This window comes from Oenanthe melanoleuca, chromosome 4, assembly GCF_029582105.1.
Source record: "Oenanthe melanoleuca isolate GR-GAL-2019-014 chromosome 4, OMel1.0, whole genome shotgun sequence".
Classification (NCBI taxonomy): Eukaryota; Metazoa; Chordata; class Aves; order Passeriformes; family Muscicapidae; genus Oenanthe; species Oenanthe melanoleuca.
The window spans coordinates 41,466,413-41,493,643 of NC_079337.1; the positions used below are offsets into that span (position 1 = coordinate 41,466,413).

Consider the following 27,231-nt stretch of genomic DNA (forward strand, 5'->3'; position numbering starts at 1 on the left):
GCCAAAAGATAATAGACATCAGCCATAGCTACAAAGGAAACATATTCCCTGGTTGGTTAAGTCTTAATTGATTCTGATGCTCTGGCCTGAAATAGAGAAAAAAATATGCCACTGATCACGAACCTTGTGAAGTCCAGACTTTATGCACTTTTATGGATGCTTTCTCAACAGCAGCTGAACTATGAGAGAAAGGTGGGCAGAAATAGGCCAAAATGGGAGTGGCAAGCAGAATGGTCAAATTCAGGGATGACTTATTTCCCATTCATGATAGTACAGCTTCTGTCTCTCTACCCCTGATATTAAAAAAAAAACCAAAAACAAAAAAAACCCTCTTGATGCCCTGGGTTTTGTGGCTACGAAATGGAGGAAAAAAAAACCCTAATCTAGCCATTCACTAGCAAGAAAGTGGCAGGATTGGAGAAACTTTGGAACCCATGCAGCTGTACCCATTGTTCCCTTTCCCTTGGGCTAAAATCCATTTCTGTTTTTGGTAACCCTGTGTTATTTTCAACCCATTTTTTATCTTTCACAAAACAAATTAAGCTTGCTCTCTTCTCTGCAGGTAAGAAAAGGCTATGTGGAGAATTTCTGCTGCTCCAGAGCAGAGTCCTCGTGCTGTAGCCTTCATGGGGTTTGTTTGAGTCTCCACATGTATTTCTATGCCCCATGAAGCTAGTTCCTACTTGTGAGGAATTGCTGGAATACCTTGATCAGTATAGAACACCCGGTCATTTTATATTTATGGTGTATCTGAAACAATGTACTAGGACCTCTAGCCATTTGCACATTGGTATAAACAATGACAAGTTTCTCATTTTGCTCTGAATATGGTAGTGATTCAAAGACGGCTAGAGATACCTGTTCTTTATCTTCATGCTGGTAAACTGGGAAAACCATCTCAGTGTCATTTGGTTTTGCTTCAAGAGGAAACACATCTCTGGCAATAGGTAAGGCAAACGATGGGAAAAGGAATTTCTGGCATGAGGCTGAAAACAGCACATCACAGAAAATACTCCCTTATGCAAATCTGAATTAAATACACACAGAGCTCGAGATAAACAAAATTCAGTGTTTCAGTTTCAGCAAGTGCAGCTTTTGTCTTTGAGCTACTGTGCGTGCTGGGCCAGGGAACGAACAAAATGGGGGGAGGCGACCTCAGACAGAGCTCGCTTTATGCTTCCGAGCTTGTCTCCCCGGGAAGAAAGGGCAGAGCGATGCGATGCTCGATGAGACAGCGGGGCGGGCGGGCTGCGCTCCCGGTGCCCGCGGGGCCGGGGGCGGCTGGACCGGGGGCTACGGAGCCGAGCCGAGCCAAGCCGAGCCGAGCCGAGCCAAGCCGGGCCGAGCCGAGCCGGGCCGAGCCGATCCGGGCCTAGCCGAGCCGGGCCGGGCCGGGCACGGAGCATCCCCGCCGCCGGGGCCGCATGGCAGCTGCCGGGGAGGTGGAGCCAGCCGCTGACCTGCGGGCATCGCAGCACGGGCGCATCATCTGCCGGCAATAAATCCCCCCTTCTTCCTTCCCGTCCGCGCCGGAAAACGCCAGGAAGGGGTAAAATGCAGCTCTGTGATTAGAAAGCAATAACTTGTGTTTGCGAGCAGGGCCGGAGGAAGGCGGGGAGCGGCCAGGTGCGCGGGCGGTGCCGGAGGAGCTCGGCGCCATGGAACACATCCGGATGCCCAAGGTGGGTCCCGCCGCCGCGGAGCATCCCCGCGGAGCATCCCCGCGGCCCCTGCCCCTGCCCCTGCCCCAAGGAGCCTTGCCCGCAGCCCTGCCGGCCTCCGCTGCTGCGGGCCGGCTTGCCGTGGTGCTGCCCGACACGCCGGGATGCGGGCGCTGCTCTGCCGTGCGGGCTCCATCCGGCGCCTCCGCTAGCGAGGCACGGCCCCAGGGCTGCAGCCATCCGCAGCGGGCACACGCCTCTCGTTCGCACCAGGGTTTCCGACTCGGTGATGAATTGATGTAGTCTTTCTACGCGTATCTTTGATCTTCAGCCGACGTAATCCGTCTTTTTCTGCAGCTTTCTGAGCGCTAGGCCTGTATTTGCTAACAGAATTGCCACCTAGCTCCAAAAAAAAGGATACAGTTTTAACACGTAAAGGGGTTAGATTAACTAACCCTTGCTGTTTTGTAATAGCAAAAAAGTGAACCAGAGCAATATGTTAATTTGAAATGGGATGGGATATATTTTCATATTTATTTGTTTATTTGTTTATCTATTTATTTATTTAATAACCCAATCCCTGAAATTAAACATTTATGTGTATGTATTATCAATATTTAATTTGCAAGCCAAGCCAAATGTGATGGCATGAATTTGAGATTGGGGCCTTGTTATTTGTCTATCTTTTTTGTTAAGCAGTAAATCTATTAAGAAGATAGGCATTTGTAACAACTGCCTTTCTTCTCATCTCATTTCATGACCTGTTATCTGCCTTTTTGGGAAGGAAGAATTTCAGAATAGTATGACTGTATCCTCCTGCAGGTAGGATACAACCAGTGGAAGTTGTCTGTACAGATGCTTCTGACCATTCGCTGAAGAATGCTGAAAGTGTGAATGAGAACATTTTGAAAACAAATTCATAAGGGTAGAAAAATATCCAAAAAATAAATTGCTGTATTTGCTGTGAATGGAGGAACCAGGCAAGTCCCTGTTGCAGGCAATGGAAGATTATCTGTTTTCTTTTCTGCAACCAGGTCGTGAAAATATTGCTCTGCATGAGTAAAAGCCATTTCTGTATCTGGTACTGTGAGAAGGCACTGTACCAATGCCTTGGGTCACTGAAAACCTCAGCTCAGTGTGAGGTGATTCTGCAGTCCTGGATCCTGGCAGTCTCTCACATTATAGCTATGCTAAAAGGTATCTGATACAGGAGAGCAGTTTAGAAGGCATGATTTAAAGGCATAAGGGGTATCAAAACCCTTTAAAATTTTCAACATAAATGTAGAAAATCAACATGACTCACTCCTGAAATACTTAATCTCTCCAGTTACTCCTAAATACACTGAAAAATCAGTGTATCTACAGTTACCTAACAGAATTGATACCTTTGATTTTTTTTTTTAAACTCCTCAGCTTAAAATCACACGCCAGAACATGTAGGGATTTTTTTTCCTGTTTTAACTGAATTTTGTTCTGATAATTTGGAACTAAACATTAAATGATTTCCAATGCCTCTAAGGTAAAAATAAGTAAGGGAAAGCTCACAGTATCATGTGTTAGCCTCTGGTGTCACATTTCCTGATTCCATACAATCCTATCCTGAGAGAAATTTGAGAAGTGACTGCCCTGCTCTGCAAAGGTATTAATCTCAGAATAATGACACTTTCCTTAATTCACAAACCCAGCCAAATGGAAAATCAAGATAAATTCCATACTTAGCAAGTTAATAAACTTAAAAATATCTGAAAACAAAATTCTTGGCCCAAGTAAAAGCTTTTTCTTCAAAGGGAGGTCTATATTACATGATATCCACTAGGTCTCAGCAATTGTTTTAAGTGAAATATGACTGTAGTGATTTATGGTTCATAAATATTAAAATTAATCTGATAAAACATGACATTAAAAAAGCAGAAGGTAGTTCCTTACCAATTGGATCAGTAGTTCATTAAGATAACAACTCTGTGTCAGAGTGACAGGAGAGAGAACATTTAGACCTGGCCACATTCTGCAGCTTCTCAGCATCTGCAGTTGTATTAGGGTCCAGCTCTTCCTTGTTCCATTAGTGTCCATTTGTGGAACTCTTTGTGTTAGTTAGCCAGAGCTCCTTGCAGACAGGATGACACTCTCTGGCTCCATAGCCTGCATGGAAGCAAGTTCCAGAAGATATCATGGCTTTACAAAAATTACCTTCTTCTGTCTATTGAAAAGTCCTGAGTAGTTTCCTTCAGTATTACTTCCTTCTAGCTTCATGGATTTGTTCAATAAAAATTCCATGTTCACCTTATCCATGCCTTCACAGTAAATCTTGATCACAACCCACCAGATTCTGATAATTTCAGAGAAATGCCATCAGTGACCCCAAGACCTCTTTCCTATGTCCAGTCCATTGTTCTGTAGACATGTTTTAGGTTGTTTATCCTGGAGGTAATCTACCACGTCTGTCTGTGTTGAAGCTCCTATGTGTCTCTTTTGTCCACACACTGTTTTGCAAGACTCTTCTGGAGTAGGATTTCCCACTGCAAAAGCCATTCTGGTGCTTTCCCAACAGGCTGTGTGTACCCACCTGCTAACACCTGTAACTATTTGGTGTACTGACCATCATTTTATCATTATACTCTTGGTAGAAAACAGGCTGCACATGTGATGTATGCCTGCATGAACATACATAGGCAATATATTTTCACAAGGTAAGTACTATCCTATGTATGAAGGTTGTAATTTAAGAGTTGGAAACCATCCCTCATTGCTGAATAGAATTATATATAAATCCCATACCCTTTTAAAAACTAAAAATTAGTAAAACCAGTGACTGACATGAGTTTAGATTGAACAGCAAGATAGTTTAGAATAGCTCTCCAAACCCAAAATATGACAAACAGCTCATAATGTTCAGAAAAAAAGAAATCTGCAATACTTCTGAGAAGATTAGAAGCATGTTTTATGAGCATGTGCAGAGATAAGTGTGGCCATGGACAGAGTGATAGATACAGACCTCTGCAGATATGCTCATAGGGCAACTTCATGCACTGTAGCTAATCACTTTATTTTACTTGTAACTCTTCATATCATTTGTGTTTGTATATTGTCAGCAGGCCTACTTAATGGCCTTATAATAAATAACACATCAGTTTATCCCTGGTGTACTAGCTGTCTTCAGTGTACTTTGCCCAGAAATTCTTTTGGCTCAGTGTTAACAGAATACTTGGGATGACTTGAGTTGCTTGAGTTCTTGCATTTTTGTGATTGAGGTATTTCCTTTCAATGATGCCTCTCTCAGGCAGAATTTAAGATCTGCTCCCACATTAATGACAAATATCTCTACCAGTGTATTGTTTCAGAGAATAAATTTCCAGCATGTAAATGAGATGTCTTTGCTTTTGTATTCAATCTACTTTCCATAATCCTTACTTTTTTATAAAGTTTTGTAACATGTCCCTTTTCAAAACGTGTCCATCAGGAAACCCATGTAATTTATATCCACTTTATATATGACAATGTAAATGGCAAAATATTACCAGGTGTCTATCTAGATCAATAGCAAAATTGAACATGCCCAGTCCTTACTCTCCAACTACATGTTCTGAGTTGCTGGATCTCCACCTTTTTTTAAGGTAAATTGGCCTATTCTACCACTGCTCTCTGTGTGCCTTTTACCGAGATCTGATATTATAATTACATTCTCTGTATCCAAGCTACAATTCCTTCTGGAAAAGTTTGATTTATTTCAGTTATCTAGAAAGGTGGCAGGAGCCCTGAGGTGATACCAGGAAACACCTGGGAATATGCACTGGTTGTTTCTCCCACTGGGAATGGGGAAGGGAGTGCCACAGGCACTTCACTACAGTTCCAGGGTTTGGCTAAACTTTGGTTTAGTTTGCTACTTGGAAAAGGTAGAGGAGGTGAGGCTGGCATGACTTTTGCCTTTTATTGGTGTTTTGGGTCATCAGGTTGCAGCAAACACGACTGCAATGTCTTTGAAGTGCCAAGTTGATTTTCTGCTTTCCAAGTATTTTGTGAAGGTGGTTTCTGTACTTTCCTCTAAATATACAACTTAGAGCAGTGCATCTTACAATTCAGCCAGTGTTTTCTGATTTCATAACTCTTTACATCATGGTTAAAAATTATTTGGCCTTTTCTGGGTCCAGTAATGTTTAATGGCTTAAAATATGTTGTTCTACTTCACTGCTTTAGTCAAATGATGCATTAAAACATCTACACTAATCCTGGATGCATTTAACTCAGATTTTGTGAGCTACGGATTTTTTTCTTATTAATAAATCTTCCTTGTTTAGAATGCAATTTAGTTTTCTTTGGGTTCTATTTATTCCATCTTTGTGCTATGAAACTTTGAGCCCAAAGGATAAATTTAATGCAAGTGAGTAGTATACTATGCCAGAAAATGTTCTGTTGTAACATCAGACTGGAGGTGGATAAAATGAAAATAGGAGCTGCAGAAAATATCCACATATTGTGGGATTGGACTTAAAATATCTATTTGGAATTGTGCTATAAAATATTTGTTTTGAATTAGAGTCATCAACCTACCTTCTTATTTGTGTGAGTTTTGATTTAAAGAAAATCTTGTAACAGCCATTATTTTCAAAATATTTAGCCAAAAATGGTCAGATCACACAGACTCATGTTTTCAATAATGTGACACTCAGTAAAGAGGTAGCTGGATAAAGTCACAAAACTTGCTCTAAAAATCATGGGTAGTCATGTATTTAAATTAGTTGTCTTGGTATTTATGTCTAAACCACTGACTCTAAACCTTATTGCACTTGAAAAATAGTACTGAAATCATTAAGACAGCATGTCTGCAGGGTCCTCTTTGATTTTTTTTTTAGGCAGTAGGAAACTGAAGTTGGAATAAAGGATTTAAGAAGTTAGTCTTTGGGGTGGTCAAGGCTGGAATGTCTAGGGCTGCTGTTAATGGGCCCAAGTGGGTGGCATTTCAGCTATTGCTGTCTCTAAACTAAAGGAATCATCTATTTGCAATAGAGAATGCACACTGACATTTCCTGCTGTGCAGGTGTACTCTGCTGAGAAAGACAAGTCCCTTCCACCGGAAAAGGGAGTCCTACAAATCGATTTTTAATGCAAATCTCTTGTGGCCTGCACAGCTGAAATGGCTTGGTACTGATGTTCTAAAATAGGCTGCTGAACAGGGCATGGTTTAAAACATGTAACAGAAAAGCTTGTATCAAATATTGGAGTTTAAAGACATATTTCTCTTCAGTATCCCTTGGCTGCATGCAGAATTCTTTCTCCTTAGATGTCTCTTCAGAACCAAATCTGAAAAAAATTGTCAAATGTATTAAGATTTACTGCCTTGAGGAAGCCCTGTTTTTCCTAAATTAAAGCTCTTAGATAGGATTTTTAACAGAATACACTTAGTTCCTCTCTTTTCCTTTACTACATAAATGAGATCTAATACAGACTGAAAGAGAAAAGTTTATTTATGAGCCTCATGTTATGATGTAGACACCATATTGTAATGCTCAATATTCTTGCAATAGGTTTTTGTTTACTACTGTCATTATGCAGCTGCTATTCTGGTGTATCTGATAATGTGGTGCTGACCTCATTCTTTCTATAGATCTTCACAGGCAATAGTTTCTTTTTTTTAAGCCAAATTATTAGGTACTTTCTCTGTCTTGTTATTAGGAATCATAACTTATTCTTTTTTCAGCTCTTTTCCTCCATTTTGCTTTTGTCCTCTAGAAAATTAAGCTTGTTTAGATTTTTCTTAAATATTTTCCCCCATTCTGCCAGATTTGCCCTGAGGAAACTTTTAACAATGCATATCTTAAGGTATCTTTGCTTAAATTTAATTATTTATTTTTGGCTTTGAGTCTTTTGACATATGCAACCATCTAACTTCATAGACTGCATTATTTTACTGCACTTGGGAGATCTTTTCAGAGTGGGAAATATAAAAAAGTAACATGCATCAAGTAGGGTTTTTATGATTCTTATGAAGTAGAATAGAAACCACATTAAAAGGCAGCATCAATTGGCAATTCAGTTTTCTTTTATTCTTGGTCCAAGATCATGTAAAAAGGATCACTTATTGTATATTTTATTTAATGAGTCCAAAGCTGCTATCTTTGTGTTGGAAAAGAAAAGTAATAGCATTTGGTATTTTACATGTTGTCTTTTTTCACTCTCAGGAATTATGCTAAACACATGGATAGCTGGGGGTCAACCAGGGTGAAGAAAGCTCAGATATTCCACTTGGCCTCAAACCACACCAGCTGTGCTCCTTTTTTCTCATTAGGCTCAGGCTTTTGGCTCTCACAAGCTCTTCCCTTAGCTCTTGTCTGCCTGCAGTGCTGAGATCAGTGAGAGTCCTGTCATGAATTCCCAGGATGCAGCTTCTTCTTGTTTCACTTGTGTGTGTGTAACCTCATCAGGAGAGCAGGGAAGGCAGCAGAAATCCCTGGTCAATCTAGGAGCCCAAGGGGATGGACAAGAAGAATCCTTTGTGGGGCAAAGTGTGAGCCCTTAGGGCTCAGCCTTGGCTTTGGGTCAACTTTTTTCATCAGCAGAGATATTTGTGAAAGTGGCTCTTCTTGATCCTTGAAGAATCACTGAAACTCATTTGTACAGCCAGATTTCAAGGTACTTCATCAGCTTTTACATGAAACTTGTCTTCACAGGTTACTGTAGAGCAATGAATTTCAACTGTGTGAACAATAGAGAAGCTCCTGAGGATACTCACTGCTTACCTTTAATTGGCAGCTTTCTCCTGGCTGAGAGGGTTTTCTGGCCTTTCTCCTTGGTTTAAGGAATTAGAGGATGATTCAGTCAGGAATGGGGAACAGTTGGTGATACAGGAGCTGATGTCTTGTTCTTGGCTGACAAATAGGCTTTTCAGCTTCTTCAATATACTCAGTGGTAATGGGCAGTCTGAGCCTACAGTCTGAACTGATCCTGCATTTATCTGTAAAAGCTTTCCCATGTGGAACTGTGAACAGCCTGAAGTAGTAGGGGTAACTTCTGCACTGTTTTGTGAGGCTGTGTTTGGAGGCACTGGAACAGCTTAAAAAAGTGAGAACGAAGGTTGCATATTCAAAAATAGGTCATGCAGTCAAAGCTTATTTAAAAAGTTATCTAAACTAAAAATGAAAACAAATAAGGGTACATGAATATTTTTAGGAATAACATTTTGGCACAAAAACTTTTCCAAATTCTTTCAGGGTCATATGCTTGCTGGTCTTCCTTAGGTGGGAGTCCCATTGAAACCTGTGGGAGTTGTGCCTAAATAAAACATTGGCCCATGATTTTCCTTAATATGACATTTTTTTTCTTGAATGACCTCCTGGCAACCTTGTTCATAAGTCATTTGTCATGTTTATTCTCTGAGTAAAAAGTGCCTTCCATCTGTTCTTAATCTGTGTTCCCTTTAACTTCTATTTTTGCCTCCTTTTTTCTGTCATCTGTGTTGCATTGGAAATAGAGTTTCTGGGCAACTTTATTTATCTCCATGTAAGTGGTTGTAGTTATTGAAATAAATCTCCTGGTGGTCTTTTCTTCAGGCCTAGACAACCACAATCATCAGGGGGAAAAAAAAAAAAAAAAAAAAAAGAAGAAAAATAAAAAAAGAGATAGGCAAGAGCTTCAAATTAATTATTTAAATTTTTGAAGTTTTACTTAGATGCCCCTCTCTGCCTTGGCTATTTCTCTCTTTTTAACTCCTTGTGGTCTTCCAGCTCTCAGCCTTACACACTTGTGTTTTCAGATCTGGTCCTTCACTCCAGCTGTTCATTTTGGGTGAAGCAGATGTGCATGGTCTCTATTCTTTTTCTTGATGTGTCAGTATGTACATAATTTCCTACATTCTCCAATAAAGTCTACAATTGTTTAGGTGAAAAAGTGGAGCATTGTCTTATAGGGAAAAAAAAAAGAAAAATAATAATTTTTAGATAGGAAAACTACTCTTCTTCCAAAGCACACAATGTGTGATCTCCCCTTGTGGAAATGAATGTATTCCCATGCTCTCTATTCCCAAACTCTCTAGGTTTAAAGACACTGCTAGATATGGCTTTCTATTCCTACCTGTGAGAGTGCAGAAGAAGAAAGAAGGATCATTCTCTGAATCCTTTGACCAGCAGAATGAAATCTAAGATTGAGCAATACCTCATTATACTGATGGCCAAAATTTGTCATTAATAAATATAAGATAATGTACATGAGGGGGTAGATCTTAACTTATGTATGCAGACTGAGAGTTACAATTGATGATTTTAAAAAAAACCCCAAAGTAACACAAACCCCTCTGTGTTCAGCAGAGGACAAAAAAGCAAGCAATGTTTGAGAACTTTAAATCAAAACAAAACAGCAAACATCACTATTCTACTAGACAAACCACAAAAACCTGTTGTACATCCAACTTTTGGGTTCTGTTTGGGCTTTTCCCAGGAAGTAGACCTCATGCAGAGTAACCAGAACTGTGGAAGATCTTGTCTGGAATTGCTTCCATGAAGGTCACAGCTATGTAAAGATGGGCTCTTCTCTCTTGGAACAGGATGGAGGGAAGGGTCTGTAACAGCATGTGTGGCACATTACTGGTGACAGACTCAAAAAGAGCAGGAGGAAGGGGTTTTATTGGACAATGCATGGCTGAAATGTAAAGTTCACTCTCACAGGGGGTTATGGCTTCCAATAAGTTACAGATATAGCAAATGTTATTTAATAAAATTAATGGAATGTAAAAACAGTTATGGCTGTTAAAAAGTGTGACCTCATCTTAGGAAGGCCTCAGAGCTGGGCTGAGATCCTGAAGGAGCATGAGTACATGGCTGCCTCTCACACTCTTCCCTCAGCTGCTGCCACTGTCTGTTCTTGAGAGACAATCTGCAGGGAGAGGAGAATTCTCATCTCCCCTGGTGCAGCCACTGCCTTTGCTTTGATGAAATCAGACTCACCAACAGCTCTTACTGCAACTGTTCCTATTCATTCAGATCCAACCTTTAATTTATTTGTAGCTCTCTATTAAAAAAAGAACAAGCCACAACCAAAGAGGAGCTTTGTTGGTTAGCATTTTTCAGTCATGGGGCTGTGATTGATGAGTGGGGCAGGATGTGACCTAGGAGGTCTGGAAATGCATCCCTCTGCCCTGCCCTGCTGTGTGGATGCCTGCTCTGCTTGTGTTTCATGGCCAATGCCTGCTCACTTTGTAGGCTGGGGTGGGTGATGAGTGCCTTGTGCAAGATCAGTGCCTGTGCAGCAGAGTCTTTGATGGCTGGACTGCAGTGTGGGGACCTTTCTTCATCCAGACAATGCTGATTTTTATTGGTTTTGTGGGTTTCTTTCAGAAGGGTACTGCCTACGTTTTTCTTTTGCATCCTCCCTCCTCTTTTGCTTGCTGCTGAATGCTTGCTGGGTTAATATTGTATTTCTTCCATTCCTTCTCAAGCCAATACATGACCTCTGAAGTAGATGGCCCTGGGAAAAGACTTCATCCATGCTTTCTAGCAGGACTTTTTTTGTTTAAATAAATAGTTTTAATTTTGTTTAAAACAGATTGTAACTGGCCTTGAGGGAGATGACTCTACTTTAATAATTGTTTGATTTTAAGCATTTTGCTACTAAACTGGCTGATTTTAATTTTAAGGTTTTGTTTATTCCTATTTTTAAAATAGTGCAAGGTATTTGGAATACACATTGCAAACATGTAATTCTCTGATGCTGGCATTCTGTTTTTCAGGAAAATCAACTAATATTAGTTTTAAAATTGTAGTAGGGGATCCATCAAACCCATGGTAGCAAATTGGTAACTGTTTTGGGCAGGTTTTATCCCACTGAATATCCAACTTGTTGACTGTTTTATTATTCTGGTTTCTCAGTCAGAAATCATAGAAGGCTAGAATGATTTATGTTCAAAGTAACCTTAAAGATCATGTAATTCCTACCCCTAATAGGTGCCTATAGTACATGCCATACACAAAATATTAATGAGGTACGAGTCACAAGCTGGTGATCTGATTGTTAATAGTATGTTATGGACTCTCATGTTGTCAGGAGTGCAGCAAAGGGAGAATGTCCATTTTGTGCCCAAGCTGGGAGTGCACTGGAAGTGGAGTTCTTGAGTCCCATTGAAAAGTTACCAAAGGCAAAAACTTCCTGTGTGACCTCTGCTGTCAGCCCCAACAGGAATGTAGGGACCAACATCAAAATGTTTCTTTTTAACTCTTTTAAACTCTTTTAACATTCTTTTAAATCTTAAAAGAGATTTGCATGTGAGAAAATTTGCCTGATTGAGACCCATTGAAGAAAGATACTCTGCCACTATTTTCTTCTTGTTCTTGTTCTTGGTCTTGTTCTTGTCCTTGTTCTTCTTGTTCTTGTTCTTGTTCTTGTTCTTGTTCTTGTTCTTGTTCTTGTTCTTGTTCTTGTTTGTTGTTCTTCTTCTTCTTCATGTTCTTTATTATTATTATTATTATTATTATTATTATTATTATTATTATTATTATTATTATTATTTAGCTGGAATGGCTTGAATGGAGCTAGAGTTTAGCTGAAGGACAGGCCTTGCCTTGCAGGATTTTGGTAAGATGAGATCACAAGGAGGAGCTCAAGCAAGAATTTGTCTTTGGAAGTGCTAAGTAACAGGTTTTTGGATACAGAGGTATCCACCACAAGAGAGGGGAAAAATGGAACATAGGAAGATCTGGAAATAGATCACATAATATAATCACAGTTTCTCATATAGTTTTATTTCTTTGATATTTAATGTTGTGCTGAAAAGAACTTTGTAATAGATGAAATGTGAACATCGAGCTCTCACTACTGAGCTTTCTGTCATAGCCTAATTATTTCTTTTTTTTTCTCTGTCACTTTTTTTGTATAGGTGGAAAATGTTAGGTTACTTGATCGTTTATCTTCAAGAAGAGCTGTGGTGGGAACCTTATATTTAACAGCTACTCATGTTATATTTGTGGAGAATGGTTCAGAAACTCGCAAAGAAACCTGGGTATGAATTTTTTATTATTTCAGTTATTTGTAAGTGCATGGCACTTTACTGATGGTAATTTAAAAACTGCTTCCAAAACAGTATAGTAAGAGAAGTAGAAGGGCCTTCAGTGTGTGAATACCAGATGTGATTGACTGAGGAGCAGCTGCTGAAAACTGCACCTGTTGATCCTATCATCCAGAAAGAGAAATGCCTTGAATGTGAACTACTTCCCTGGCTTGGTCAATTCTTGGCCTTCTCCCTTACTGCTAGTGCTGCATCAGTGATTTTGTTGGTTTAGTGCTTTAATTTTTGTTTATGAAGTAATATTTTGAATTAACTGTTTTGATTGATTGACAACATACATTGCATTTTCTTGTGGTTTAGCCCCAGCCATTGACCAAGCCGCATGCAGCCACTCTCTCACTCCCCCAGCCAGCAGATTCAAGGAGAGAAACTAAAGGGTAAAAGGCAGAAAACCCATGGATTGAGATAAAGACAGTTTCATAGTGAAAGCAAAAGCCACACACACAGGCAAAGCAAAACAAGGAATGGATTCACTGCTTCCAGGTGCTCAGCCATCCCCAGGAGAGCAGGGTCCCATCACACACACAACAGTGACCTGGTGAATGTCATCACTCCAAATGTGCCCTGCTTCCTGTTCCTTCCCCTTTGCACACTGAGCATGATGCCATATGGTATGGAATATCCCTGTGGTCAGCTGGGATCCCCTGTCCTGGCTGTGTCTCCTCCCAAGCACTCTGAGTTTCCCTGCCAGCATTGCAGTAGGCCTTGGCTCTGTGAAAGCAATAACAAAGTCGTCTCTATATTGTCAACCCTGTGTTCAGTGCACATCCAAAACACAGCCCCATGTCAGCCACTGTGAAGGAAATTAACTACTCCAGCCAAATCCAGCACACCTACACACATATAGGTACAGCTTGGTGCCATACATTTGGGAGTCTTTTATGTAGGTTAATTATGCACTCCCTGTTCATTTTTGTACTAACTCCATCTTCCTTTGATACCACTACTCCTGACCAGATTTTTATTGTAATGTTTCATCTCATTTGATGCAGTACTTAAAATTATATCAGCATTACCATTCTACCCATGAGGAGGCACAATATTTTAGCCTTATGTAAGTGGTGCTGGCTCATCCTTTCACTGTGCAAATAGATGAAAAGAGCTTTGACAAGCACTAGCTTACACTAAAGCAAACAAACAAAAAGCTTTGGGTAATGTGAGCAGGCTGATGTTTGAGCAGCTGAAGCACTCCAGAAATGCCTCTTTGTCTGCAGGTGATGTATCAAGCTGCTTGAGCCTGAAGCTGGAGATGGGAGCCCAATTACAAGAGGAGGAGCACGAGGGTTTTCTGAAACAGTAGTGGAAACTACTGTACCTGCTCCGGCATATCATTATAAAATAATTACTTTCCTTCTTAAAGATTTGACTAGCATAACTCTTTTCAATTCCCCTCAGGTTCTCCATAGCCAAATTTCCTCTGTTGAGAAGCAAGCCACCACTGCCACTGGTTGCCCATTACTGATCCGCTGTAAGAACTTCCAGGTCATCCAGCTGGTGATCCCTCAGGAACGGGACTGCCACGACATTTACATATCTCTGATACGTCTGGCTCGCCCAGGTATGGGAACAAAACTGCACAAAAATCAATCTTCATCCTGAGGAGGGAGAATTTAATGGGAGAAATGCTTCTGTGCATCTTTGTCCTCTGCAGGTTAAGAAAAAAGATTCAATAGTGATGTGCTGTGAGAGAAATATTGGTATAATCATTTGTGGAGTAGTGAAGAAAGCTCATTATAACAAGTAGTTCACTCCATAATTTAAAATAATACTCTAGGGCATCATGGACCATAAAATACATTATAATGCTATTTTATGTGCAACTCATTTGCTGGATGACTTGTGTAAATTTAGGAGAATACTCTTAATTCAGGTAACTTTTATGTCCCTTTTGTAACAAACACTTTACAATATATTCAGTGGTCGTATCAAGATTTCCATTTTGACTTTTTGTGCTGTGCAGAAATTCCTTAAAATCAGTGAAAGGTTTTGCAGCAAGTAGTTGTTTTATTTCACTGGGCTGCCCGTTTTTGGCCTCTTATTATCTACATTTTGAATATGCCCTGTGTGTTTCTGAATTCAGTTCAAGATCTTTTGAAATCTTTCCCCTTTTCAATGAAAAACCAAATTTTGCAGCAAAGCCCAATATTTGACTGCTTACATTATAGCTCCTCTCTGCACTGTGCTCTCCTGAAACCCAACTGACAAATCTTCTGGATTAGCTTATTTTAAGCTATGACTTTAGAAATATTTTTCTAAAACTTTTGTTCTTTATTATTATCTTAACAGTATGCAAATAGTCTACTGTAGTCTTTACAAAGCTGTCAACAACTGGCTTTAATTTTTTCCTTTTTAGGAGAGTACCAATTTTATCTACTGTGTAGAAGGCAAAAAAATTGCACAGTTCACCAGCACAGCAATGAACTTTATAAAGCTCTAGTAGTAGCAGTGGTACTATATAACTGTAGTAGCAGTAACATGGTAAGCTAGGTGATGCAGGATGAAAGTAATCAGAGAAATTTAAAACAATTAGAAAAATTCAATCAGTGGTTCTGCTGATGAAAATCTGGATTCATTCCATGCACCTTAGCTGAAAGTACATGTTCATATATGCTGGAAGGCATGTGATTCTGTAATCCCTTTTCTTGGAGGCAGGAGGAGGTGTGTGTGCTGCTGTGCACCAGAATGATGAAAGGAAGAGTAGCTGAGAACCATGAACACAACTTTAGTACTGACTGCAGTGGACAAGAAGGTCTGAGCAAAGAAGATGCAGTAAAAGCACTGTAGCATTAGCTCTTTGCACAGTTCAGCTGCACAGTAGTTTTCCTTGTCCAGCAAACTATCTGATCGGGATTTGAGGCAGGAAAAAATCTTACCTACCCACTCAAAATTAGGAGGCTCTGATTCAAGCTGAGTCATTTGTACCTGACAGTGCTCTTCTGTGTCATTTTGTCAGGGCATGAAGCTGTGCTTTCTTTAGGTAATACAGTTACTCAGCAGTAGAAAGAATGCTTTACTCCATGAAAAAATGATTTGACCTATTCAGGCTCTACTTTCCATTCTCTGCTTGTTCTCTTAATTCATTCTTGAGAGAAACTCATGTTGTATACTGGCTTAACATATTCTATGCTGCCTATGTCCTAGTTACATTAAAGGTGAAGGTTATGCTTAATTTTCTTTTTGCTAGAATTTTAATGAGGTCAAGCTGTCAGCTGAATTTGACCTTTTTGCTTAATTAAGCCATTTTACAAAACAAGCTGACCATAAGATACTACATGTTTAATAGCAGGATTGCAGATGTTTATGGCAAAATTACTGAAAGGTTAGGAAAGGTCCTATAAGTACTGGCAAAGATGTGGTAACTGACCTTTAAGGCACTGACTACTAACCTTGACTAAAATTTGAACATTTTTGTTACTACATACAGATACCATCTGTATGTATGATATGTATGATATAACATATCACATGACAGAATGTTGAGGCAGACTTCAATCATAAACAACATGGACAAAAAGGTAGATTTTTGAAGGTTTTTGTTATGCCTGTGAACATCAAATCCATTGGAAAATCCAGATGCTTCTGACAACGCAGCTGTGAAAACAGGAGATCAGATTGCTTCCAAAAGCTTAGCTTGGATTTCTGGATTGTGCTAAAAATTTAGGTTAAGATATAAGAAATAAACTGGACTGTCTTCCTAATCTGTGCCATGCCAGAAGTTTAAAATTAGACAATACAGAAGGAGTTTAAACTGCTGGAAAATGTGGAAATTCTCTTTTTTCTCTCTACTTAAGACTTTGTTGATTTTCAGGACGTTCTTGTCAGAGTTAACATGAAGTTTTCTTCTGTTCATACTTTTCTGTGTGTATGTATACAATCAATTTAATTACATTTTAAAAGGCAAATCTTAACTTACATTAGACCTTTAGAAGACATAATCAAAATAAAAGCAAAGACTTCCTGTAAAAAAGATGGGAGCCTTGTTATTGTTATTGGGGGGATTGTATTTATTATTTTTATAGCTGTAAGTTCTGTTCAGTACAGAACACAGCAGTGTAGTATGATTCTGCTTGTTAGATATATGTTATTAGAAAAGGAGTACAGTATTAAAATTGGCTGATTGTAGAGCAAGTATATCAGTGGAGAGCTATGAAATCAGAGAGGACTTAGCTTGTGATTTACTTCTGTGAGTTAAAGATCTGTTGATAGGAAAGCTTTAAGGAACTTTGAGCAACAGAAGTAAATACACCCTTGTGACATAGCAAAAACTAAAGTATCAATGAGAACATTAATTTCCAGTTGTGTGCTGGACAGTTACTCATGTCAGTAACAGCTGGGATTCAATGGCAGTGATGTCTGGCTGCCACTGGTCACCAGGATTAAGGCATTAAATGCACATATACGCTAAAAAAAGTTAAGAACTCCAGCAGCACCAAACTTTCATATGTGGTACATGGTCGAGGGGGACAGTAACATAGCTACTTAAACAACTTGGTCATCATAAAATGATTGATTAGCATATGCTTCTTTTATGCTATTGCATCATGTGTATGTCAAATGCATTTGCTATTAATTCAAGGACAGAATTTTGCAATCAGGAAAACGATGACTTCATTGGATCTATTGGATACCTTTCTAATTAAGGATAATTACTGAGATTTTTAAATTTTTGGAAGAATGTGCTGCATAGTCCATTGTTCATATCTTTCTTTTTTGTTTGCTACAGGATAGATGTTACACTAATAAAGGGACTTCTAAAATACCTCTAGATAGCAAATTCTTTTGAAGAACAAATGCTTACTCTGGCACTGACTTTAGTTTTCTTTGGATAAAAACATATTGCTGACATTTTGCATTTGTGCTGGGGAAGATTTTTATAAATCTGCTGAAGACTAGCAGAAAAGTGTATCTTAAGTAGCACTTCTGTTAAGGCACATATTTTGCAACATATACAAATAACAAAAGAGCATGTACTCCCAAAGTGTTCTTGACAGTAGATATAAACCAGGATATGTGCTTTTGTAAAACAAAGTGTACTCTTTGAAAGGAAGCTGCATCAAGGTCAATGCCAGGCTCTGGTTTTGAAGTGTGATTGCAGGACGAGAAATCTCACTCTTTCTGTTTCTTTGTTTGTTTTTCTCCCAGTGAAATATGAAGAGCTGTATTGTTTCTCCTTCAACCCAAAATTAGATAAAGAGGAACGAGAGCAAGGCTGGAAGCTTGTGGACCTCAATGAAGAATATAATCGGATGGGTGTTCCAAACAGCTATTGGCAGATCAGTGATGTAAACAGAGACTATGGAGTGAGTTGCTGTGATTTTTCTGTTACAGAGGCTGTCTGTACAATAAATCAGCAGCCTGGCTGAGGACCACTTCAATTCTCTGTGCTCACTGCTGTACACACATGTAGGAAGGTGCAGTTCCTCTACTACTTTACACAAAATGGCACACAGAAAGTGAGAGAAATGATGTGTCTACATTTAACAGATGTGGAAATGAAGTGCAGAAAATACATCCACTCTGTTTTAAATGTTAGAGTTCAGCTGCCTGGGAAGAAGTTTAAATCATATCTAAGGTTATCTGTGTGAATAAGAGTTTCCCTAACATGTAGGGCTATTACTAGTAAAATTACTACATAAGTCATTTAAAAAAAAAAAAAAAAAAAAAAACAAAAACTGCTCCAGATACTGAGCTTGGCAATTTTTTTATCCTCACTGGCTGTTCCCACACTCCTTTAGAAGAATCTGTGATTGACTGTCATTGTTTTTCACAGTCATCTTACAGGTCATATATCTTCCTAGCTGCCTGCTGTCCTGCCTCATTTGGTTTTGTATGATTGAAGAATTTAGAATGTTAATTAATTGTGAGAAATAATAACCAAGACATTTTTGAAGAAAGTTTGTCCATGCACTCCATTGGTTCTGTTGCTGGAACATATCCATGTTAAGGAAGGACTGTGACATTCTCAGAGAAGACTGAATGTGCTGTCAGGGTTTGTTTCCTTTTTGTTAAAATGAGTGGAAAAAAGTATGACCTCTTTTAAGATAAAGTGTAGGAAAAATGTCATAATGAATAAAATCCAGCTGACCACAGCAGCAACTGTAACCACAAGCCCTTCCTTTCCTTTCTCCTTCATTACATATCTCTTGACTCAGAAAATAATTTCTTCCTGGGCATCCTTAGTGTTTTTTACCCCAGTCAGAATGCTACAGACAGTATCAGGAAAAGAGGGTAAAACCAGGATTCCATCTGTGGCCTCACTAGTCTTCAGAAGGAATTTGGGGCTTTTTATGCAGGCTCACTGGGTTCCTCTCAGATGTGGTAGGCATTGTCAGGGCTGCTTGCCTTTTACTAACCTTATTTCATGTGGCTTAATTTCTTGTCTCCATGTCCCTATTTTTGTCCTTTTTAATTTATTATCAAATTTTATGAAAAGTTTGGCTCTATTGTCCCCTCCCATTATCGTCCCCTCCCAGCAGAATGTTCAAGAACTTCTCCCACTCCCATCCTTACTCCCAAATTCTGCTACAGAGGATACTGCAGTTGTAAATACAACCTTGCTACACATAACAATAAATCTTTTCTGGGAGGAATGTGTGTTAAACCTGTCTGTTCTCAACAAGACATGAATTAACACTTAGAAGTACAGCCCTTCTACCCCTTTGCTTCAGTTTTGCCATCTGTAAGTTAGGATTAATATTTTCCAGCTTCAAAAAGATGTTTTGAGCAATGTCAGTGATATGTATACAATAATAACAGACTATTGCCTGAGGTTTGAGTTTTTTGGTATTTTGTTTTTGTTGTGGAAATGGCTAATGCTATTTGTACTTTGTAGACCAAGCAGAGTTTCCTTTCACAGGTCTGTGACTCCTATCCTACAGAAATCTATGTACCAAAGTCTGCAACTGCACACATCATAGTGGGGAGCTCTAAATTTCGCAGCCGAAGGCGTTTCCCAGCTCTTTCCTACTACTGCAAGGGTAACAATGTAAGTGTGAGTTTGTAACTCAAAGTGCTTGCTTATTTTGGCCTTGGTCTCATAATTCTTCCAGTAAGGTTTTCAAGACAAAATCAGTGTTTATTTAATTTAAAAGTAAAAATTATTAGTGTAGGCTGGTTAGTGTGGTTAGTTCATTAATAGACATTTCATGCAGACATTTAAACCCAATTTCATCATCCAGCTAACACAAAAAAAATATGTGATCTCTGTATCACAAGAAAGTGGAGAAGTACAAGAGGCCCTGAGACATGGGTGGCAGAGGAGTGAAGGCCAGTAGCAGGCAGCTTAGTAGCTGACTGGGAGGAGAACAGAGAATTTTGGGTCTGGTAGTTTGAGAGCAAGTTGAGGAGGTGTAAAACTATACTTGCATCAGTTAGAGAATCAAGAGCAGATTTTCAAGGAAAGATCTGTGAAGGGACATAGAAAGGATGGATATAAGAGCTAGTAAATTTTGGGTGAGAAGTATGTTGAGGTATGTTGCTGAAGTATGTTGCTGAAGACACTCTCCTTGTCTGCAAGAGTGAGGGGTTCCACCTTCCCCTCTCCATAGCAAACATTCTCAGGGCTGACCAAGGAGCTGCTTCACTTGTCTGTAACCATTTGGAAAAAAAACTCTGTACCTATACTATTTGCCTTTCTGTTTCTGGCAGCTGAGGTGAGCAAGGAGACCCTTGGACTGAAGGATCCCCCAAACTGGATGTTTCTACATTTGTGATTCAGCCCCTTAGGGGCTGGCTCAACTCAGCTGTCATTACCAGTTAGGAGAATGTGTCCCCTTTGCACTCTCAAAGGAGCTGTGTGATTCCTGCTTCAGTCCAGAGTGGCATTGAGAGGTCTTCCCTAGGGCTGGGGGATAGTCAGGACCTTCCAAGAGACAGAGCTAGTCTGGGGTTACAGGGATTCTGTAGCATTTGCTCCACAGGATGGGACATATATCTGCAGAATGTCACAAGCATGAATCATAAGCTACAATCTCCATTGAAATCTTGCCTTTACAGCCCTTACCATTGATTTAAGTTTCAGTAGGAAGGAATGAGACATTATTTTTACTCCTTTACTCTGCATTTCATCAGAGCATTGCTTTCCTAAAGATCTATGAATTTTTCCAATGAAGTGGAGAATAGGAAGATTTAAATAGTAAATGCAATTTCTGCATAAATTACATATTATTTTAAACGCTGGTTTAAAGTCAAATTTTTCAGAGTTAATCACTTTGCATGATTGAATATGTCCAAATACAGATACCTAGGATTCAAACATGAACATTTCCAAATCTCAGTGAAAGAAAATGTCTCAGGGTCAGGTAGATTACAACATATGGTAATTCATCTTGGATGAGTTTCATGTTTCAGCTTGAATGTTTTCCCTGCTGTGTAAATGGGCAGGAAGGGGTAATATTTAACAGCAGTTTGGGAAGAGCCTGCTGCATGCAGAGGAGACAGGTAACACTCATTCAGTCTTTCATAGACAGAACTTACACATAGCTCCTCTGTCCTGACAAATTCAGTGGTGATGTGACACCTCTTATGATAAGATCAAAGTCTGGAACTATCTGTTCAGCTTATGCAATAGCATGTAATAAATCACTGCAATATGTGCTGAGCAGAAGACTAAACTCCAAATAACAAGAATCTGTTTGCAAAACCATTAATAAAGTATGAACAAGGTCTCACACAATTCTGGGTTTCTCTCTTAAAGACCCATCCTTGACTAACTACTAATAGTTCAAAGTTGTGACTGAAAAAAGCATGTCCTTTCTCACAGTAATAAATAATCTGTAGGACAGTCTGCACAGGTTGTGACCTTCAGCAGGCAGATTCTCTTCATGCTTGTGTTCAGTGCTTACAGAGTGCATATATTATCCACTTGCCTTCTATAAATCTAGCTGTCCTGTAGCAAAAATAAAATTCTCCCTGCCCACACATTTCACATTTTGTTTCTTCTCTCCTGGTTTCACCTGGAAAGAAGGTGGTCTTGATGGGTCTGTGGAGAAATTCTCCTGCCTCCTTCAGTAGCCCTGCTTAATACAAACCTGACAGGAGTCAGGCTGCCTGACCCACTTCTTATGCAATGTGGTCTTTTTCCAAAGGCAGTGCTAAAAATACATGATCGTTGGGGATCTGGTTACATGTTTTTGTTTCCTGGACTCCTGCTGTTTAGTACAGCAGGCACTGGTGTAGGTTGGGTGTAATCAGTCTTGTACTTGGTGTGAGTGAAAAGGACTTATTCATTATGTTAAATCAATGTTCTCATGATTTCAAGGCTGTACCCATCCTCAAGAATTATCTTTCAGGAGTTATTCCACATTAGGGAAATACAATACTTAAAATAGCTCTAAAATTTGGACTCAAGACTAGACTTGGGCCAGTGTATTGTTTTAATGCTTCCTTGCCTTTTTAAAAATAATGTATTTATACATGTAGTTAAAACTAATGCATTTATTAACATGTGATTTATTTTACCATTCTACCCCTCACAGATAATTGTACTTCTATGCAAGCATCTAATGATCTGGTTTTGTAAATGCTTCTGGATGCTAAATAATTTCTACTTTATGTTAGGTTTTTTTGTTTGTTTGTCTGCTTTTCTGCAGGCCTCCATATGTAGAAGCAGCCAGCCCTTATCTGGCTTTAGTGCTCGATGCCTTGAGGATGAACAGATGCTCCAGGCCATTAGAAAAGCCAATCCAGGAAGTGATTTCATATATGTTGTTGACACTAGGCCCAAAGTAAGTACATTAAATTTCTTGCACATAGCAAGACAGAGTGTGGGCTGAATACATTAGGGAAGATACATAACCTAAAGTACTGACCAAGTCAGTCTGATCTTAGTTGAACCTTTGTAACTCCACAGGTACATGAGGATTTATTAGGAACCTTGACCACATTTTTATCTCTTGGAGAATTTTTTCCTCTACGCTGAACCTTTCCCTTTTCTTGTTCTTAGTAAAATGTCAAGATACAGAAAAGTAAATAATATATAATTGTAGCTATTTACACACACAAAGGATCTATCAAGTAAATATATTTCTGATGAGACTGACAAAAAGTAATTCCCATCATAGGATGTATTTTGTTTGTAATGTTGCATACCTCTGCCTGCTTATATTGTAATTGCATTATTTCTCCTGGAAGTGAGAAAATTCCAATGACCTCTGCATAAAGCTAAGGAAAGACAAGTTACTGAGATCACAGGAATAAAAGAGACCTTTAAATATCTTTAAATATCTGGTGGTTTTGAGAGACAATCTGAAATATGATAAATAGACATCAGATATGACATCAGATGCCATATCTATAACTGATTAAAAACCTCTGGCCAAGATAAAAGCTTTAGAAAAAAAATTGCTATGGAGAAATAGAGAAACTCAATAATGATCCAGAAGAGTTTGGAAACTAAAAAAACATCATATCCAAATTGTCATGCTAGCAAACAGCTCAAGGTGAAACAGACTAGAAAGACTTCAGAATCTGGAGGTGAGAGGTGTGTTCTCTCTTAGATTATCAGCAGCTTTGCTCTTGAAGTTACCAAAGCCTCTGAAGAAAAGGAACCAAAAAGGCAAATCTCCACAAAATCCCTTGTAGGTAAAGGATCAGCTTAGCTGTGGTCCTGAAGAAAGTGAATTGAGATGAGCACCAGGAAAGGATGGGTACCTTTGTATTCAGGAAGGGCATTAGACTTTAAGTACAGGCCTAGCTACCCAAACAATGCTTGTTTAACAGTTTTCTATGGGTAGTAATTGTTATGGCTTATTTCCTAACTGATGGTATTGGTACTCTAGGAATTTTTGCTAATGATTTACTGACTTGGTGATTAACAATATTTACAGGAAGGAGCTGTCCTTTGAGTTTTTCTGGTAAATTACTTTGAGACACCTTCTGTGTGCACTGAAAAAAGCCCATACTTTGTGGAGGGTGTGAAGAAACTGAATTAGGCTCACTTAGCCATGAATGCCATATTTCCAGTAATGCTGGCTTCTTCAGAAAGCAATCAGGAAATGATGACCGCTTGTTTTCACTTAGCTGTTCTGTAAAAAAAGGTTCTGGTGTAAAGCAATTTGTATACCAGATTCCTACTTCTCTCTGTGCAGCAAAAATGGACAGATCTACAAAGCTCCTGTGATCTCAGATGCCAAATGCAGCCTTGTTACAATTTTGTATTTGATAATGCATTTATAAATGTAGAGCATAGAGCAATGGATAGGTATTGGTGGAAGCAGTTCCTGGGATTTCTCAGGGAACCTTTAACAAATGTACAGATAAGATATCAAGTCTGGTGAAAGGCTTCTCATTCCCATAGGTGGCTAAAAAACTATTTGCCTCGTTTCTCATAACCACCAGTTTCTTGCAAAGATCATGAGTGTTGATGGATCCTTCAATTCAACATTACCAAGGGCTCTTCCCTCGTTGCACTTGATAATTTTCAAAACAAAAGATTTGTCTGTGGAATGAAGCTTTGTTTCCAATTCATTTGGCTTTGTAAAGATGACCAAATGCAACTTTATTGAAGCTGATGCAGACTTACTGTTTATGAGTAAAACACATTAGTTCTATGATCTTTATAACAAGACTTGACTTGATTATCCTCCAGATTAAAGCAGATGCCAGTAAATCTTGCAAGCCTTTACCTTTTCAGGCTGTATCCTCAATATTCACTGACATCAATCAGGGACATGCATAATTTAGATAGCTTTGCAACAAGCACTTTAGGAGCAACAGATGGAATTTTGGTAGATGATGTGGAAAACTTGTTAGTAAATATTGTGGCAGCTGCAAAGTTTGGCGACTGACAGTATTTAAAATAAATGAGTGTCAGAAAGCCTTGCAAATTCAACCTTATATTTATTTACTTTCAAAGAGTGCTATTTCAGATTGTCCTTTAAGAAAGGGTATTTGTGACAAAATTGCTCTGCTGCAGGAACAGTTAATGGTGTTTACATGCTGAGTAACACATTTATGTTATGTGTTAGTTAGAAGATAGATATTATTCACTTAGGGTTTCAGGGGACTGTGGTGGCTGAGACTCATGTGTACAGATCTTTCTTCCTGAAGCTATAGGCTACTGCAGAAAGACTGCCTCATTTTGTTTATACAAGAGCACTGATGTCAACTTCAAAAGAGAAAGATTAGGATTCAGCAGATAATTTGTATCTCTGTAGCAAGTCACACAGAGGACTCTGTCCTTAACTGACATGCTGTTCACAGGCTGTATCATTTTTTTATTGTCCATTGATAGTCAAAACATCAACAGTTTTTATCTACTGCTGGTTGATAGACAAAAATGGGGTTTTTCTTTGTGCTCTTTCCTGAATTGCATACTACAAGTTAAAAGAAATTTTGCCCAAGATTTGTATAAATCAAAAATTTTGGTGTTTTGCCCAGGTTCCTATCCAGGGTGTAGTTCTTCTGTCGTGTCATGAAATTCGTGCAATGTTTCAATTCCTAATGGTGGTGCACGTATGTAACTGCTTAGCTCTTTCCTTTGAAAGTTCAGATATCAGGTTTGGTCCTTGGAAACCTATTTTGACATGTAATGTAGAAAAGCTGGGCTTGCTCATCTTGGTTGGAGGGAAGATGGCATCAGACAATCAGTCTCCAATTGTGTGTATTGGCTCCAAATTAAATTGAATATTGGGAGCATGTCTGTTTGGGGTGGAAGAGGTCAGAAAAAGAGACATTCTTGTATATCCCATGATGCCACTAGCTAAGCACTAAAATATATTGTGAGTTTCAGATGTGACCACAGAAGCAGTGAATCAATAGTACTGCCTGCACTACTGGGAAAGAAACTGGAGATGGAGTCATCTGCATAGCCTCTTGTCCCTTAGGCAATGACTAAGAGAGACTTTTTTTTTTACTTTTTCATGAGCATTGGCTCTCACTGAAATGAAGATAAGTCACTTTTTGCCCAGTTGGTGCTGAAGTCTATATCCTTTAATATTTATTTCTTAAATCTCTCCTGTGCAGAAGCTGTTAGTTGTGCTTGGAGGCACGGAGGTTCTGCCACCTGAGCTGCTTTGTCACTCTCAGAGCCTTCATATTTCTTGGGATGTTTGAAGTTCCCCCAGCCCTACAGCATGAATTTCACATAAAAGCATGGACTTTATGCAAAATGATGATTTCTTTCCATTGCACAGTAAGACTTTGCTGTAGGAAATTTAGAAAAAAAAGTAGATAGGTACTTAGTAAAAGAATATTTTAGTCTAAAAGACTTAGAAAAAGTAAAAGTACTTAATTGATTTTTATCAGCTCTAGTTTTCAGTCCAAAGATCAAATTTTGGGATAAGGAGCTTGGTAGATAGATTTCCTTCCCACCCAAGGGTTCAAAAAGTGGGGGGAAATAAACATTAACCCCACCCTTAATTTTATGCTTGGGAAAATGGAACTAAAGAAGTATTTAGTAACTTTCCCATGCCAGGAAGCAAGTAACAGATTCAAGAAAAAACTTCAACTACCAGGTGAAAGTATATTTGCTATATTTGCAACTCCTTTGATGGTAGTGCATTGCAGATGAAAATATTTGTGGTAATGTTGTCAATTCAAATATTTTGTAGTCCTACATAAGAAGAGCCAAGTTACTGTAAAATTATGAAAAAATACTCCAGCTCCCTCTTCATTATTGCAAGCCTAACAGAAGTAAGCTGTATCAGCTTTTGGATGATTTGAACAGTAAAATAAACTTGGGCACCACTAGTGTGCACAGGCTATGAACCGGTGGCATGGCAGGTGAAAACTGCCACCTCCTGGTTATATTGTGCTAGTATACATAATGCTGATCTAATATAAACTCAGAACAGCCCTTTGCAATTAAAACCTTCAAGCTCTTGCAGAGGAATCCTGCCTAAGCTGTGGGGGTTTTGTGTTTAACCTCACTAATGAAGTTTCACTCAAAGGGTGTGAAATAGGGTTATCAGACTCAGTTACCCAGCACCCTGCAATAGGCTGTGAACAGATCCCCGATTCATAGCCCCGAGTGTTGACACTGTGACAAATGCTTCCTATTTGTGCCTGGCTTAAACCCCTCTGATTTATTGCTGTAGACCACAAATTTTGTTTTGAAAATATTCTGCCACTGGTTTTCATCCAATTTTCCCGATGTTTTCCAGCTCAATGCAATGGCAAACAGAGCAGCGGGGAAGGGATATGAAAATGAAGACAACTACTCCAACATCAAGTTTCAATTCATAGGCATTGAGAACATCCATGTTATGAGAAATAGTCTGCAGAAAATGCTTGAAGGTAATACTCCTCTTCTTTGGAAACTAGAAGAAAGAACTGATCCCTCTGTCAAAGAAATCAGAATAAGTGCTCTGAAATCAGTAGCAGTGAAAAAGAGTATGGGAAGTAATCTTTACCTGTTGCAGCTGCCTGCTGGCTAATGGGACTTGTGCAATGGAGGATCATGGCAAATACTGATTGGTGATTTCTTAAATATGAAAACACCTTGTTTCCTGGCTGAAATCCAGATATCATTTACTTTAATGATAAAATTAATTTCAATTCAGTGCACCTTAATGCTACTGTGTCTTT

At 39.0% G+C, this 27,231-nt stretch overlaps 1 protein-coding gene across 2 annotated transcripts in view; it reads left to right on the plus strand.

Moving 5' to 3' along the window:
* Positions 1 to 1,441: 1,441 nt before the first annotated feature.
* MTMR7 (myotubularin related protein 7) overlaps positions 1,442 to 27,231 on the plus strand; it is a 39,102-nt gene continuing 13,312 nt past the window's right edge. Inside the window, exons 1-7 of one of the 2 annotated variants that reach the window (XM_056490865.1) lie at positions 1,442 to 1,682; positions 12,517 to 12,639; positions 14,101 to 14,263; positions 17,848 to 18,005; positions 19,562 to 19,690; positions 22,296 to 22,430; positions 26,808 to 26,940. In XM_056490865.1, the coding sequence (XP_056346840.1) occupies positions 1,659 to 1,682; positions 12,517 to 12,639; positions 14,101 to 14,263; positions 17,848 to 18,005; positions 19,562 to 19,690; positions 22,296 to 22,430; positions 26,808 to 26,940 (865 nt within the window). In that variant the 5' untranslated portion in view covers positions 1,442 to 1,658. The remainder of the gene's footprint in view (positions 1,683 to 12,516; positions 12,640 to 14,100; positions 14,264 to 17,847; positions 18,006 to 19,561; positions 19,691 to 22,295; positions 22,431 to 26,807; positions 26,941 to 27,231) is intronic. The other variant, XM_056490866.1, reaches the window with a different exon arrangement.